Below are 16649 nucleotides of genomic sequence, written 5' to 3' on the forward strand. Positions count from 1 at the left end.
TTACAATGTGTTTATTGGTGAGAATGTAAATCAGGGTTATTTCCCCAGAAGGTAACCAGGCAACATATACCAAAACCCTTAAATGTCTATGTGTTTCAATGTGCTAATTTCATTTGCAAAAATCTACCCTAAAGAGAAAAATAGAAGGATTCTGTACAAGGATGTTTATCTTATAAATGAAAGATAAATTTAATAGACAATGATCACGTAAATTATTAGGATGCTTACATAATGACATGTATAGATGAATGAAAATTGTTTTTGAAAAAAATTTAAAGACATAGGAGAATTCTTATAATATAAAATTTAGAAAAGTAGACACAAAACCATGGAACTTATATTTCCCTAATTATAGTAAAAAAAACAAGACAGACAGACATATAGACACACACACAGTGGAAAAAATAAATCTAAATACAGCAGAAGTCTAACAGTAGTTATCATTTTCTTACATAGTTCACCCTGTTTTTTGCTCATATGTTCCAAGGTTTCTACAACAGCAAAAACAAATTGCTGCATAAGCTACTTATATTTGTAGTGCTATTTAGTTACATTAAATTTTGGTGTTTAAGTCACAAATCATGTGTCATTCCACATGAAAACTACTGTGACTATTTTAAAAATCTGTCTTTATTTTGAGACAGTTATAGATGTAATGTACTTGTAAAAAATGACACAAAGATTTAAGTTTCTCTGAAAATACCATCTGAAAAAGAACTTAGTAGATATCACAGTCAGGATGGTGACATATGTAATATACAATATGGTGACATATGTAATGACATATACAATAAGCTACAAAACATCCATCCCTACAAGGCATTGTCATGATGCCTTAGACCCATTCATTTGCCTCCCATTCTGCTCTTTCCTAATTCCTGACAACCAACAACCTGTTTTCCACTTCTCTAATTTTGCTGTTTTAGGGAGGCTATCTAAATGAAATCACATAGCATATGATCTTTGGAGATTGGCTCTTCTTTATTTTTGAACCCTAGCATACGTCCCTGTAGTCATCCAGTTTCTCCTTCATTGCTTAGTTGTATAATCCATGGCACAGATATGCCAGTTTAATCATTTATTTGTTGGGAAGTAACTATTGGTACTTTTAAATTTTGGATAATTTATGCCTATCAGGCTATTGAGATTTTTCACCAGGAACCTTAAGGAGATATCAAATGGAATAAAAAGATACAAGGTAGGAATTAGCTCCCATTGTCCCTGGTATTCCTAAAGATGTAAGGACACAATCCTCCTCTTTGGATTTTTTACCTTGCTCAGTGTAGCAACAAACAAACAAACAAACAAACAAAAGCAAAACAAACAAGAGCCCCAAAGAATAATAACAACAAACCCTTGTAAAATAGCACAAAATCAATTTTGTTCCCTTATTGAAAGATTTGGAAAGAGAACATGTAGAAAAAAAAGTAGTCACCAATGTCCTTATGAATCTTTGGTTCTCCAAACCACATCATGGCTAGTGGAATAAAATGATACTGAGGTTATCAAAAGAGAATTCACAATAACAACAACTCCCAATTCTTTAGTTTCTATTACTAGCCAATACAACTTTACCCTACTGGGTCAGATAATGACCAGGTTCCTTACTGAACTGAATGTTCCTCCTTTGGCCAGGTACTAGGTAAGGGCTTCAAGGAAAACAGAAATATGCTCTCAAGGCCTCAAGGGACTCTCAGGTTGGTGTAGGCAATAGGCAAACTACACCTTGAAGTGAATAGTCCTGGGATAGGACTGGGGAGGGGGATGAGCAGGAAGCCCCCATCTTAACCAAGGGATGTATCTGCTGATGGGGCCAGCGGATGGTTATCTTTCTGAAAACATCGAAGACATCTATTAGCCTGCATTCCCATGGTCTCCAGTGGCCTACTAAACCTCCTTACCTGTCACTTCTGAAGTGACTTATTATAGTCATAGCTTATACACAAACAGGATTCATTTAATGGACAAAGCGGGGCATTTCTTCAGTTGTATGCAAGTTACCTATTTCCAGCTCTGCAAAAGGTCCCTAACTTCAAGTTTTTGCAATTATATAGGAGAACTATTGTTTTAATTTATTTCCCTTCCATCTTTTAAATTGAATGAATGTTTTTGTCCAATCATAAAATCTTTCTTCACCTTTGGCCACTATTGTTATTTTTTGCAGAGCTGGGGATTGAACCCAAGGCTTTCTCCCCTCCCCCTCCCTCCCTCCCTCCCTCCCTCCTCCTCCTCTTCTTCTCCTCCTCCTTCTTCTTCTCCTTCTCCTTCTCCTTCTCCTTCTCCTTCTTCTTCTTCTTCTTCTTCTTCTTCTTCTTCTTCTTCTTCTTCTTCTTTTCTCTCTCTCTCTCTCTCTCTCTCTCTCTCTCTCTCTCTCTCTCTCTCTCTCTCTCTCTCTCTCTCTCATCCTTTTGGAGACAGCGAGTCACTCACTATGTGGCCCTGGCTGGCCTGGGACTTATACTGAGAGATCCTCCGGCCTCTGCTTGTACCACCATGTCCTGCAGTCTTGTTTTTTCTTTCTTTGGGTTTGACCAGCAGAACCACAAAACACATTTTAGGTCTGACAAATGTGTACAACAGGTATCTCTAATCATGTACCAAGCCCATCTAAAAGACCTACCATGTTTCAATGAAAAAAAAAGTAATAAAAATGAATGGACACTTTTTCAGGTCATGGAAGAAGTTACAGAGACAAAGTTTGGAGCTGAGATGAAAGGATGGACCATCTAGAGACTGCCACACCCGGGGATCCATCCCATAATCAGCCTCCAAACGCTGACACCATTGCATACGCCAGCAAGATTTTGCTGAAAGGACCCTGATATAGCTGTCTCTTGTGAGGCTATGCTGGTGCCTGGCAAACACAGAAGTGGATGCTCACAGTCATCTATAAGATGGAACACAGGGCCCCCAGTGGAGGAGCTAGAGAAAGTACCAAAGGAGCTAAAGGGATCTGCAACCCTATAGATGGAACAACAATATGAACTAATCAGTACCCCCAGGAGCTCGTGTCTCTAGCTGCATATGTATCAGAAGATGGCCTAGTCTGCCATCACTGGGAAGAGAGGCCCTTTGGTCTTGCAAACTTTATATGCCTCAGTACAGGGGAATGCCAGGGCCAAGAAGGTAGGTGGGTATGGGAGTGGGGGGGGGGTAGGGTATGGGGGACTTTTGGAATATCATTTGAAATGTAAATGAGGAAAATACCTAATTAAAAAAATTTAAAAAATGAATGGACACAAAGACTTTGGTAGGGCTTCCCCATTGCTGTTGCTTCAGATTTTAAAAACAGGTTGTAGTGGCAATCACACACACAGACACACACAGACACACAGACACACAGACACACAGACACACACGTTTAAGCAGTTACTAGTATTCACTGTAGATCAATATTGTCATATAGGAACCAGGCATTCTTTTCCAAGATTGAAGATGATGTTTTCCCTATAAAACCCTAGAGTAAATTCTAACTGCCTTACAAAAATCAGCCATTAAGTAGTTCACAAGCTTTCTCTAGGAGATAGCTATCTAATGGCATAACCACAGACACCCTATCAGCTCTTGTGTTTTGGGCTAGACTTTTAGAATGTCTGGTTGAGAAGGATGCTTCAAAGGGTCCTTGATTTTTCCTGAACAAATTTTTAAGAATTTAGAGGTAAGGATTAGAATAGATGGTTTACCCATAGGAAAAAAATATTTTTTTGGACATAGAGTCTCACTATATAGTTCAGGATGACCTCAAGTTCCTGATTTTCTTGTCTCGTGGTCCCAAGAGATGGGATTACAGGTGTGAGCTACCATGCACAGAAAAAAAAATCATAATGGAAATTATCTTCATAATAACACACATATGACAATTTATGTTTTTATCCTTGCTATCTTATGTGACTTTACAATAACCTGCTATGTAGGCAAGTGCTTTTGTATTTGAAAAACTAGAGGCATATTATGAGGGTTCAATAACCTATCCAAGGGCCACAAACAGACAGGGAGCAGAGGAATGAATCCCAGCACCCACCTGGGACTCCTGTTGCAGTGCTCTTCTCTATTACCTCAAACCACAGATTACCTTCAGCAATGCACCTGAATCATGTGTTCAGTAATGCTGTGCTTTGCAATAACTCTATTTTCTTCTTAATTCCAATTTGTATTTACCATATGAGGTTCTTTTTAGCATTTGGGCCACACTTTTATTTTTATCATTTGTTTTTCAAGACAGGGTTTTTCTGTGTAGCCGTGGGTATCCTGAAAAATCACTCTGTAGATCATGCTGGCCTTGAACTCAGAAATCTGTCTCCTGAGTGCTGAGATTAAAGGCATGTGTCACCACTACTTGCCTTTTAAAAAAAAATTATTATTTATGTGAGTATGTGCATGGCTATATATACCTGTGTACATGTGCCTGTGAAAGCGAGATGAGCTGGAGTTATGAATTCTCTTATGAATCACCCGATGTGGGTCCTGGGAACAGAACTTGTGTCCTCTGTAAGAGCAATATTTGTTATCCACTGACCAATCTGCTGGCCCAGACTTGGCCCAAACTTTTTCATTGGCAAATTTACTAAAAGCAATTATACCTGTCTTAGGGTAACATTTTCCACTGTTCATTCAATAATCAATCTTGTTTCTAAAAATTCAGATTGAAAAACTATACAACTGAATTTTAAACACTTATCCTTTTCCAAAGAATCTCACTTCTAAGAAAGGTTTTCTGAAAAGTCTTCTCTTACTATTATGAAACAACAGTCAAAATAGCATAAATATATCAACTACTTTAAAAATGTTTTTTAGGTCTATTTATTTAAAGAGGAATATGTTTTTAAGGCCAATCAAAGCTTGGGATACAGAGCAGTTTCATTATAAGAGTGGAAAAGTCTCACAAAAAAATTTTACCAAGTAAAAATAAACCCAAAAGGACGACAGAAAAATAAACAGAATACTGTTTAAACTAAGAGGTTCTCAGCGCTGATGTGGGCTCTCTCTCAAACCCTTTTCCCCACACAGAGCAAACTCTGAGCAATTCCAAGCAGGCAGAAAGTCTGACAACCACATAGGCCACAGCTTACTGTATGCTTTATCACATGTATCACCAGCTATCCATCTGGCAATTCATCACATTTCTCATTGTTACAGTAAGTGGCAGAATGGCTGACACCAGTCACTTCCTCATAGAGACTTCAGCGAAGATTTCAATTCTTCTCTCAGATACAATTCAAATACAGCAAAGTACACGCATGTTAAGTTTACCATTTAATGGGCTTTGGTGCTCCCACATTTACCTGGCAGTTGTTTCAGGGAAGATCCACGTGCATTTCTTGTTTACATGTAGAACTATGCCTATCCCACGAGTGGCTCACTAATGCACCACTACACCACTACACATGCACTCTCCCTTGCAACATGATACCTTTCCTGAGGCAGGGTCTCATTATGCAGCTCAGGCTGCTCTTGAAGTTATGATTATCCTGTCTCAGCCACCTTTGGGAGCTGTGATTATAGGTGGGAACCCTGTCCCCAGCCAAGTAATATAATGCTGAAAAAATTTGTCTTTCCAGGTGTGGTGGCATATGCCTTTAATGCCAGCATCAGGAGACAGAGAAAGGTAGATCTCTGAGTTGAAAGCCAGTTTGGTCTACTACACAGTGAATCCCAGGCTAGCCAGGGCTACATAGTGAGAGACCTGGTCTCATTTTTTTCCTTACTGAAGTATACATTATTAATTTAAACTTACCAATTTAAGTGTACAGTGTTATCACTCAAAAAATATCCCCCCTTGTCAACCTGCAGTCTGTTTCTTCTCACCACCATCCCCTAGCCAACAGCTTTTATTTCCAATGCATGAAAATAAAGCAAATTCAGGCTTTCAATCATGTTATAAGCAACAGTGAACCTCACAGTGGAAACTGCATTTTGAGCGCTGGCAGGTGTACTATATCCAATTCTAGTTGTGAAAACTTGGATATGATAGTAAATGTCTTAGATTCTTGTTGTGTAGATTATGGCACAGGCACCTCAAAAATGTATTTAGCTTAAGTTTCTTAAGGAATTCTACATATACATTTTGTCAGCATACAAGGGCTACAATTCTAGTGACATTATGTTTATTAAAATAGTCTGTTTCCAAGTAGTAATATTCTTTTTTAGTTTTTTTCTTTTAATAAACTAGACAAGATCTCTGTCTGTCCTGGAACTCACTATGTAGACCAGGTTGGACTTGAAATTGTAGAGATCCACCTGTCTCTGCCTCCTGAGTTCTGGGATTAAAGGTGTGCACCACTAGGCACAAGTAGTAACATTTTTGAGCACCATTTTTCAAAGTATTTTGACAATATTCTGCTAGCCTTAAATGCTCATTTGCATTGTTATTTATACAGACTGGTAGGTATGACCGATAGGATGTTCCTTCCCAAATATGGTGATAGATGTGGCTGACTAAAAAAGGATAGAAGAGAGAAAAAGGGAAAGGGGAGAGGAAGGAGGGAGGGGAAGAATAGATTAATTGCTTGATTGATTTCCATTCTTATAGTCACCGGCATGGATATGTCATTAGCCTCTGAACCCCTAAGATCCAGTCCCCTGCTGTTTATCACACAACTACTTCTCCTGGCATGGGGCCTGAGCATAGAGAATGTTACTTCTGATGCAAGGTTAAAAAACTGTTCCTTGTCTTGGGAACAATGAGGAACAACCCCTGCCTTCCCCTTAGTCATTTATTTGGGGCAGCAAGCTGATGGGTTGTGAACAGCCTTGTTGACAAGCCCACAGCCAGTGAAGATTAGAAATTTTCTATTCCACACTTTGAAGGCCATCCAGAGACTGCCCGTCCTGGGAATCTATCCCATATACAGACACCAAACCCAGACACTATTACTGATGCCAAGAAGTGCTTGCTGACAGGAGTCTGATACAGTTGTCTCCTGAGAGCCTCTGTCAGAGCCTGACCAATCCAGATGTGGATGCTCGCAGCCAACCTTTGGGCTGAGCACTGGGAACCCAATGGAAGAGTTAGGGGAAGGACTGAAGGAGCCGAAGGGAAGGGGCCTTATCTGGCATCAATGGGAGGAGAGGCCCTTGGTCTTGTGAAGACTTGATGCCTCAGTGTAGGAGAATGCCAGGGTGGGGAGGTGGGAGTGGGAACACCCCCATAGAAGCAGGGGTGGGGGATGGGATAGGGGTTTTCTGGAGGGGAAACCAGGAAAGGGGATAACATCTGAAATGTAAATAAGTAAATTATCCAATAAAAACCGAAAATTTCTATTAACTACTGTGTGAGCTGCAAAATTCTGAAAGGTGGGCAGAGGCACTTAGCAAAGCCATACCCTACTTGTGATCCACAGGTGCTGCCTTTCTCAGCCACAAACCACTAGTATATGGTGAGATTTTTGTATTATAATTTTAGCTATAAATAGTAAATGCAACAAAAGTGGCAACTCAGTTCATTGTTAGCACCCACATTTTCTAATTTATCTTTGTCTCATTACTTTCCTTTAGTCAGCATTACTTTGAGGTAAATTTTAAATTTTAATTGCATTTTAAATACTAATATTGTTGTAATCTACCCTCTTTATTGGGACAACTTCAGTTTTACACACACACACACACACACACACACACACACACACAAAACCCCCAAACACATTGTTGTTTGTGTATGTTCTGTTTGTGCATATTTTGTACAGCTTAATTTTTTACATATTCAAATTATATCTCTTTGCAGTTAAAGGATATCTATTATTACTCTTACTTGTTATTTATTTTCTGCAACAAGGTCTCACTACATAGCCAAGACTGGTCTCTAACTTGTTACCTTCCTGCCTCAGTTTCCATGAGTGTGAGACTGTATCAGTATACCTGTATGTTTCCCGGCCACTGTATCTGATGATGGGGGTTGTTAAAAGACAATTTCAGAGTTTACTTCACAGCCCAACAATGATAAACAGAATGACTTTTGTATCAGTAATAAAAACCATTCATGTGTAACAAAATTGTCGAAAGAAAAACTCACTTACCCTAAAAGTTTTCTTGGGAGCCAACTTCAAAATAAAATGTTACCTTTTCCCCAGAATGAATATATTCGTGTTTGAATTTCAAATGTGAAATAATATTAAATATAGTTGAAATTTTAACACTGCCTCCTCCCTACCCCTTGAAAGAATTGAGAAATTCAGCTGTATAACAATGCCCCAGAAAATCAATATATACAAGTTTTTATTTTATGGTCAGACAGTGTTAAAATTCACTTTTAAACATCTAAACACAAGCAGCCATGGAAAAAGTCAAGCCAATTATGAACCATGCAGAGCCAAACACTTTTGCATAAAGATAAACCTTAGAGGAAAACAAAGGGATACCTACTTTCTGCTGCTAGAAGTCCTAGGAGGAAGGCAGCATATGGACAAAGGACAAACGTTATGATTTTAGAGCAAGCAGGTCATTAAGCCATAGTTGGGTCCTTTAGATAATCCACAAGCACAGCCCCCATGCTGACCCCCCCACCCAATTTCAGACATTACTCTGATCTCATTCTAAATGCTTTGCTTTGAAATATGAGAACATTTTCATTTTAATTAAGTAACAAAGCAACAAGATACTGTTTATCATAAGATTAATCCAGTAAAAGCATAATGAATAAACTTCAATAATCAAAATGGAAAAGTATTTTTCAGAAAAAAATTATTTTGTATTACAATGACACACCTGAACATGTTCAGCTTCTCTCTGGATGGTAGGCTGTGGCGCTGATTACTTTTTAGAATGTGATTTTAAATACTCACATTTCTCAAATGCATACTCTTATTTGTTAGTAATTTTAATTTAAGGAAACAACATGCTGCATTTTGTGGCTAAGCAGTTTTAGTTACTGTCCCCAAACTTCAGAATGTTGTAGAAGGAATTTTGAAAAAAATATTGGGGGACAAAATTGGGATGGACAATTATTACTTTTGGTAGGCTTATATTTTTTAAAATGGACCCACTATAATTTCATTAGACTGGAAAAGGTATTTTGTAATGTGGAACACAAAGACAGTACATTTAGAGAATAGGAAGCTGGTGAAATACACTGTTCTCTTGTATCTTCCCAGCCCTTCCCAACCTCCTTTGATGATGGACTGTAGACTTTAAGGTGAACCCTCTCCTCCCTAAGTTACTTTTGGTCATGGTCTTTATCACAGCACTAGAAAGGAAACTAGGTCAGTAGCTAGGTGGCTTCTCCTAAGAAATTTCATGTCATGCTTTCAAGGAACATTTTGGTATTAAAACTCCATGGTCCAGGTAGATACAGTCAGCACCCTACAAGCGTATGCTCTGCAGTCATTTCTTTCTCGTATCTCAGGCTTGGATGCACTTGCAGGTAATTACAGAAAGTGCTCCTGGTTTTTTTCAGTGTAAAACAAACCCGTACAAATCCAAACATCAAGACAGGAAAAGGGTTACTTTGGGAATTTGAAATAAACAAGCATAAGGATAAAAGGAAGATTTTTTTTTTTAGGTTTAGAAAGCAATGAAAATACCAAAAATGAGATGGAAATAATGAAAAACAAATGTAGATATTTTCATTTACAAAAGTGCAAAGCTTTGAGTCCAGATAAAATACATAAACAGCTTTCTGAAGCTGATACACTACTGTTGGCTGCAGAAAGGCCATGGGCTGGCAGATGGCTCTCGGTTAATACTGTTGATTAGGGCAGAATGCCTTCCTCAATTTGCTTAGCATTAAAAATTAATTTTGGAAATGTATGATTTCTGATAGCTATGTGAAATGTGTACGAAAACATTACACTTGTCTTTAAAAATCTCCTTTGCTTCTGACTTCTGACCACATAAAAATGTCTCCTTTACTTGGGGTAGTGATTTCCATTTAGATTTTAATTTTACTTTTCACTTGATTCTAATTCTACTTTTCGCTTGTAGCACCCAGATAGCATCACTGAAAAAGTCCTTTACAGATATTTACCATGGCCATTTAAAATATACACTGCTAGATATAGCTGTCTCTTGTGAGACTATGCCGGGGCCTAGCAAACACAGAAGTGGATGCTCACAGTCAGCTATTGGATGGATCACAGGGCCCCCAATGGAGGAGCTAGAGAAAGTAACCAAGGAGCTAAAGGGATCTGCAACCCTATAGGTGGAACAACAATATGAAGTAACCAGTACCCCCAGAGCTCATGTCTCTAGCTGCATATGTAGCAGAAGATGGCCTAGTCGGCCATCAGTGGAAAGAGAGGCCCATTGGTCGTGCAAACTTTATATGCCCCAGTACAGGGGAACGCCAGGGCCAAGAAGTGGGAGTGGGTGGGTGGGGGAGTGGGTGGGGGAACTTGTGGGGGACTTTTGGGATAACATTGGAAATGTAAATGAAATAAATACCTAATTAAAAAAAGAAATAAAAAAAATCGCCTTCCAACCCAAAGTTATCAAAAAAAATAAATAAAATATATACTGCTTAGAAGATCATGACGTACCCAGAATTAAAGAGACGAAAAAAGAATGTAACAAAGTGAGACTGCAGGAAAGGAAAGCGAAGAAGAAATGTTCAATTGGAAACAATTAATATGAAATCCTGAAGGCAGCCTACAAGACGGTGGAAGGTTTTGTTGTTGTTGTTGCTGTTTGTTTGCTTGTTTAAAAACATAGATTTACACTAAAGGAACTGTTTCAATCAAATCATTTAAAAAATATACTAAAGAGGACCAGGTGATAAAATATATTTAATATAAGCAAGCATGTTTACAAATATAATTTCTTTTTGTAAAGAAAAATTTCAATTCTTCCAGGAAAAGAACACTTAAGGTGCTATTAAGTTGTCAGTGGGCAGAGGAAAATATTAATTAAAGGCAAATTCTCAAGATTAAGGACTATACTGTTTTCTAGGCTCATTTCAAAAATGAAAGTGATAGTCGTTGACCATAAATCCTGAAGAGATAATTTATTCTAAATATAGTAAAGCTGTGCCTCTTTCATGTCATCACAGATACAAAATAAAAATTATGCCTGGATCCATGTTCCCTAAATAGGGCCAACTGTAATCTATGCTGAAAGCCAGAGGGAGATGTTCAACTTCTAAAAATGGTCCAGGGGATGGGAACAACATATAGTAGGAAGAAAAGAAGGGCAGAGATGAAGTGATCCAGAGGACGTGGCCAGTCACAACCATGCCACAGCACAAGAGGAAGCCCAGTCACTTCTCTAAGTTTCTGAATATGTTTGGAAATCACCTTTGCTCAAAAGAGGAAGAGTCATATCCCGATTTGTAAAAGACAAAAGGAGGAAGCACACACCTGCTGGACTAGGAAACTCAGTCTGGTCATTTGCATATGGTATAGGTACATACTGATTGGCAAGAGCTTTTGAATCTGTATGTGCATGAGAAGAGGGCAGAAGCTAAGCACTGACAGACAATTCCAGACCCTCCAGGGAAAAGCACTCTTCTACTGCTGACTGTAGGACATACTACTCATGCTGTAGGACGAGTCCTGAGTCAAGTTTCTAATGCTCATACGCAAATATTAAAGAAGCCAGTTTAAAGAAGAATAGAAAAAAAATCAAATCAGAGGGGAAAATTCCACCACATAAAATTTTCGTCTCTAACAGAAGTAAAGCTGAGGCCAGATGACATATGAGTCAGGAGCTAAGTAAATAAACAAAAGAGAGCTAAGTAAATAAACAAAGCAGGACATTAGAAGGTTTTGCAGTGGGAGAAGATGATCATCGAGATCCAGTGAATCTAACTACAACAATAGAGGGAAGGAAATGCAGTTCAGAGTTTGGACTGTACAAAGGGGAAGAAGTATTGAGGTAAAAAAGAAACTGGCATAATGTTGGTTTGGGAGCATTCAGAGAGGACAGTTTTGGTATTCAAATAAAGAGGAACCAGACATATGTAAGTATGATTTTGTGGGTGACAAACTTCCTTAGAATCTCTCAGAGGACTTGACTAAATAGTCCCACAAAGACTATTCAGAATGGAAGAGAAAAGAGATGGCAAGTGATTCCCACTGGTGAAGAGCAAATTACCCAGTTACCTGAGGAGGTAGGGTCTTCGGAGAAATCTGGCAACTCTTCAGGAGGGTCCCCATAGAAGGAATTGAATTTGTGACTTGACACAGCAGCTAGTACTGCACCCTGCAGGAGAAGATGAAAAAGTACACAATTACAACAAACATGCAAACATAAGGCATTACTAATTGTTATTCTAAGCTTAAGGATTAGTCAGAAAGTGACATTTGTAAGTCACGTTGGCTAGAAGAGAGGGTGGGGGGGGGTGTCACAAAACAACTTCGGAATACTTGACATGAATTCCATATGCAGAATGAAGTGTATAAACTAATTACATTTTGGACTTGCACATATATTAAATGGTACAAAATTCTGTCATAAAATGATGCTGTAGAAGGTTATTTAATGAAATAGGAAGATTCTTGTAATAAATCATATTTTTTAAAAGGTTTCAAAACAGTGCATATTCTGATTTCTTTTTTTGGAAAAATAGTTAACAATTATAAACTAATAAGCATATATCAGCATGTTAACAATGGTATCATTGAGGATTATGAGTTTCTCATTTTTCTCCCTGCTTTCTTTGTGTAACAATGACTATGTTACTCTCGCACATCAACTCTCTATCAGACTGCACATCTGAATCAACTACATGTAAATTTGTTTTGAGACTAGATATCATGAAGTACAGGTTGGCCTTGAATTTGCTATGTAGGTGAGGCTGCCCCAAACTCTTGATCCAATTATCTTTACCTCTTCCCAAGGTCTGGTATTACAGACACGCAACATCATACCTGGTTACAGATGGGTTCTAGAAGCCACAGAGAAGACCCACTGAACCATAGGAGAGAAGCTTTGTCATCCAGAGTGCTGCCATCTTTAGGACTACTGTGTGGGACAGCAATGTGAGTTACTGTTTTAGCAATAGGAAGACTCATAGTTGCTATGCTTGCTTTCTAGCTTCGTCATGTTCTGGCTCCACAGCATTGCTTGAGTAGATCATTCATACTTTCTAGGTTTTCCTGTTCTTGCATGGTGTATGCGTACATATGTGTATTTGAGCATGTTTATATGAATGTGCATGCATATGTGCATGTAAGGGCCAGAGGTCTACACTAGGTGTCATTCCTCAGGAGTCAGCCACTTGTTTTCTGCAACAGAGTCTCACTGGGAACAGGGACTTGCTGATGAGACTAGGCTGGGCTGGGCTGGTCAGCGGGCCCCAGGGATCCTCTTGTCTCTGCCCCAGGGCACGTTTGTGTATTCTCTCTTGTCCCAGAGGCCTCAGTGCTGGCCTTAGGTGTATTCTTATGTGGTGCTAGGAACGGAACTCAGTTCTCATGCTTGTGCAGGAAGTACTTTTCTGACTGAGCTATTGATCTCCTCATTTCCTCTCTAGGTCTTATAATCTGTAAACTTAGAGTATGAAAGGGGATGTGCCTTATTTTACATTGCCTAAAGTCTTAATGTAAACAAAAGTGCTTTGAAAACTGTTGGACATTCTGGAAGTATAAATCATTACTGAGCCCACTAAAACAGAGGCAGAACATGAGTGAATCTTCTACTGCTCTACATAGAATTGTTCACTTAGTTTAAATATCAAATCACTGAAGTGGTCTAAGTCTATCATAGTTTCTATGTAAATTTTAAATATTAAGCTCATGAGTTTTCTGCAAGGAAAGATAAATCTGCCATGCATGTAGGCACTTGTTGGTACATACATGACAATGTTAGCAGCATTTCCACAAGGTCTAATTTTGGGGGATCACATTAAGTTTCTATAAATATTACTTGAAAAATGGACTACAGGAAGTGAAGAACCAATAAGATGTTGCATGCCTGCAGTTGAGGCAGGAAGATTGGGAGGTCCAGGCTAGCCTGGGCTACATAGCAAGATCATGTCTTGAAATAGCAGCAGCAAGAACAAAAAAGACAAAAAATGGGGAAAACACACACACACAAAAAAATACAAGTGGTTTTGAAATTGCCATTTGATGCAACTGCCTACATTTCCCACAGTATGGGGCTAAAACAAGGAAGCTTTTCTGCAGAACTTTATCAGTCACATAGGAAAATAGAGTGAAGGTTGAATTTTCTTTCTACAGAAGAATCTTATTTCACTTTGCATATTATACATGCTCCCTAAAAGCTAGGTGGAATGGAATTCTTATGTATCAAATCATATTTCCCACAAACCCAAACCAGAATTTTAGAGATTTTTTTTTTTTTATTTCCAAGTGAGTTGAGCTGAGTTTCTTTGTATGTTAGTGTTACATCTAAAGGCTTTCCCCAACTACTTCTGTAGTTGAAGATCTATAAACAAGTACTTAGACTGGTACTTAAAAGAGCCTGAGAGAAAAACAGCTTTGAAACAATAAGTTCCTAGAAGCTTGGCTTATTTAGTTTCTCAGTTCAGTGACCATATATGGTTCTACTACCCAATGCAAGACAATTATGTGAAACAGGAAAACAGTTTCAAAACAGCTCAGATTCACAGAATTTTATTACAGTTTGAGACCCAATCTTGGTGATGAGCCATTCAAAAGGATTCATCTCATAGGAGGGAAAACTGAGGTCCAGACAGGCTTAGTGCTCTGTTATGATTAAAGATGCAATCACCCATGGTCAGAACTGAGATCCATCGATTAGTCTTCCTAATTTAGGAGTTTTTATTCCTCTAGGAGTTAACTTTTTTTTAACTCTGTAAAGAGCCAGAGCATAAATATTTTAGGCTTTGAAGGGTCCATATTTTGCTACTACTCAACTCTGTTATTAAAGCACAAAAGCAACAGACAAAATGTAAATGAATATATGACACTGAATTTTAATAAAACTTTATATTCCTCCACAAGGTAGTGGGGTGGACTAGACTCCCTGGACATTGTTTGCCAACTCCTATAGTATACTTCTAGTGAAGAGCCTATTGGGTACAGCAATATAAATGATCGCTTAAATAAACATCTCTTATTTTTTTCTGGTTTATCCAACTTTGACAAATCTCTTCAAATTTATTAGGTATACTTTAGCATGTTTTAAGGATGAAACATAATTTTAAGTTAATACTATTTAAAATCTGTTAGGAAAAACTATGATAAAGTTGCAACTTTCTGCTTTTAAAGAACTAAAATAGCATTCCTAAACTGTGTTTTCTTATAATAAGGTATACATTTGCAATTTGCAAAAACAACGAAGTTGTAAAGAGTTCTCAGAAATCTCCCTTGTGTTCATTTCCTTTATAAATTGATTTTCTTATTTGACAATTTCTCCATGTATTTAATATTTTTTGGCCACCCCAACCTCCTATATCCTCCCACTAAGTTCTTATCCTACTTTCACGCCTTTTTGTCTTCTGTCTGATTTTACTTTGTGACTTCATGGGGCTTAACCTGAGCCACCTGCATGGATGTAGGTTCGAGCTATCCACTGGAACATGGGTAACTTACCAGTGACTACACTGAGAAAGATGACTTCTCCCCTAGCAGTCTCAGTCTGCCATTAGCTTCTTTGAGTGGGTTGGCGCCCCATGAGCCCCTCTGCCACCTATGACTAAATGTTTAGGGCCTCAGTCTTGTGTAGACTCTATGTAGGAAATCACAGTTGGGGAAAGTTCATGTGAGCCTTCTTGAGAGGAGGTTCTTCCTTGCTTTCTATATTAAAAGTATAAGTGGCTTTATCCTCTTAATTGAACTGCTTGGCTTCAACTCACTGTAGCCCTAGTTTTGGATGGGGTGGTGGTGGTTTGCAACAGCACGGCTAGATATCCTAGGAGAGCTTTGAACTTGTGCTGGGATTACAGGAGTGCAACACCCTGCTTGGCTCAAACTACCACTTCCTAAATTGATTGCAGTTAATTCACTCAAACATAGACTATTGCTTCTATTTAGATATATTTTTTCCTTTAAAGGTCAAATCTTATATTTATGTTCCATTATATTTCAGTTTAATAGAAATTATTTTAAATACAAACAATGAAATGAAAATTGTTATAATAGATAACTTCTGTGTATACAAAAATCAATAATGATAGTGAAGGGGATGAAAATATTTTATCCCAAAACATGTTATTTTGATTAAAGATTTTTTTAAACTTAGCAAACATTTTAAACTATTTTAGAATTTCATACATGCATATATAATGTATTTTGCTTCATTATAGAGAAATGTGCTTTCTATGGGTCAAAATAATTCCTGAAGCAAAGGGGATAACTTTTAGAGCAGATACCCTGTTGAGCTTGTTGCTAGATTGACAAGGCCATATACCAACAAACATCCCTTTGTTTATAACTCCTTTAGTGGCTGATGCTTAGGTTAGAAGACAGTGTGCCTTGTCATGATACTTACATTTCTACTGTCAACTTGCCTGCACTTGGAATCACCAAAACTATCACCACTGCCAGTGAGTCTAGGAGAGTGTCCTAGAGAGGATTAACTGAGGAGGGAAGAAGAGCTGCCCTAATTGTGGGCAGCACCATTCCTCGGGCTCAGGACTATGACTGAGTAAAGAGAAGGGGCTACCACCATTCATCTCTCTGGCTTCCTGACTGTGGGCACAACATGACTACTCTTTCATACTCTTGCTGTTATGTCTCCATACCCTCTAACAGTGAGCCAAAGTTGGTTTTGTCAGGTATTCTGTTGCGGCAATG

General features: G+C 38.3%; 1 protein-coding gene across 23 annotated transcripts in view; it reads right to left on the reverse strand.

The window, feature by feature from the left end:
- Cask (calcium/calmodulin-dependent serine protein kinase (MAGUK family)) overlaps nt 1-16649 on the reverse strand; it is a 329704-nt gene that overhangs the window by 71248 nt on the left and 241807 nt on the right. For 17 of the 23 annotated variants that reach the window (XM_011247437.2, XM_011247436.3, XM_011247435.3 and 14 more), the window contains exons 10-11: nt 12030-12129; nt 8359-8376 (exon numbers count right to left, since the gene is read on the reverse strand). In XM_011247437.2, the coding sequence (XP_011245739.1) occupies nt 8359-8376; nt 12030-12129 (118 nt within the window). The remainder of the gene's footprint in view (nt 1-8358; nt 8377-12029; nt 12130-16649) is intronic. The other 6 variants (XM_017318366.2, XM_011247434.2, XM_011247441.3 and 3 more) reach the window with 1 other exon arrangement.

Source organism: Mus musculus, chromosome X (genome assembly GCF_000001635.26).
Source record: "Mus musculus strain C57BL/6J chromosome X, GRCm38.p6 C57BL/6J".
NCBI lineage: Eukaryota > Metazoa > Chordata > Mammalia > Rodentia > Muridae > Mus > Mus musculus.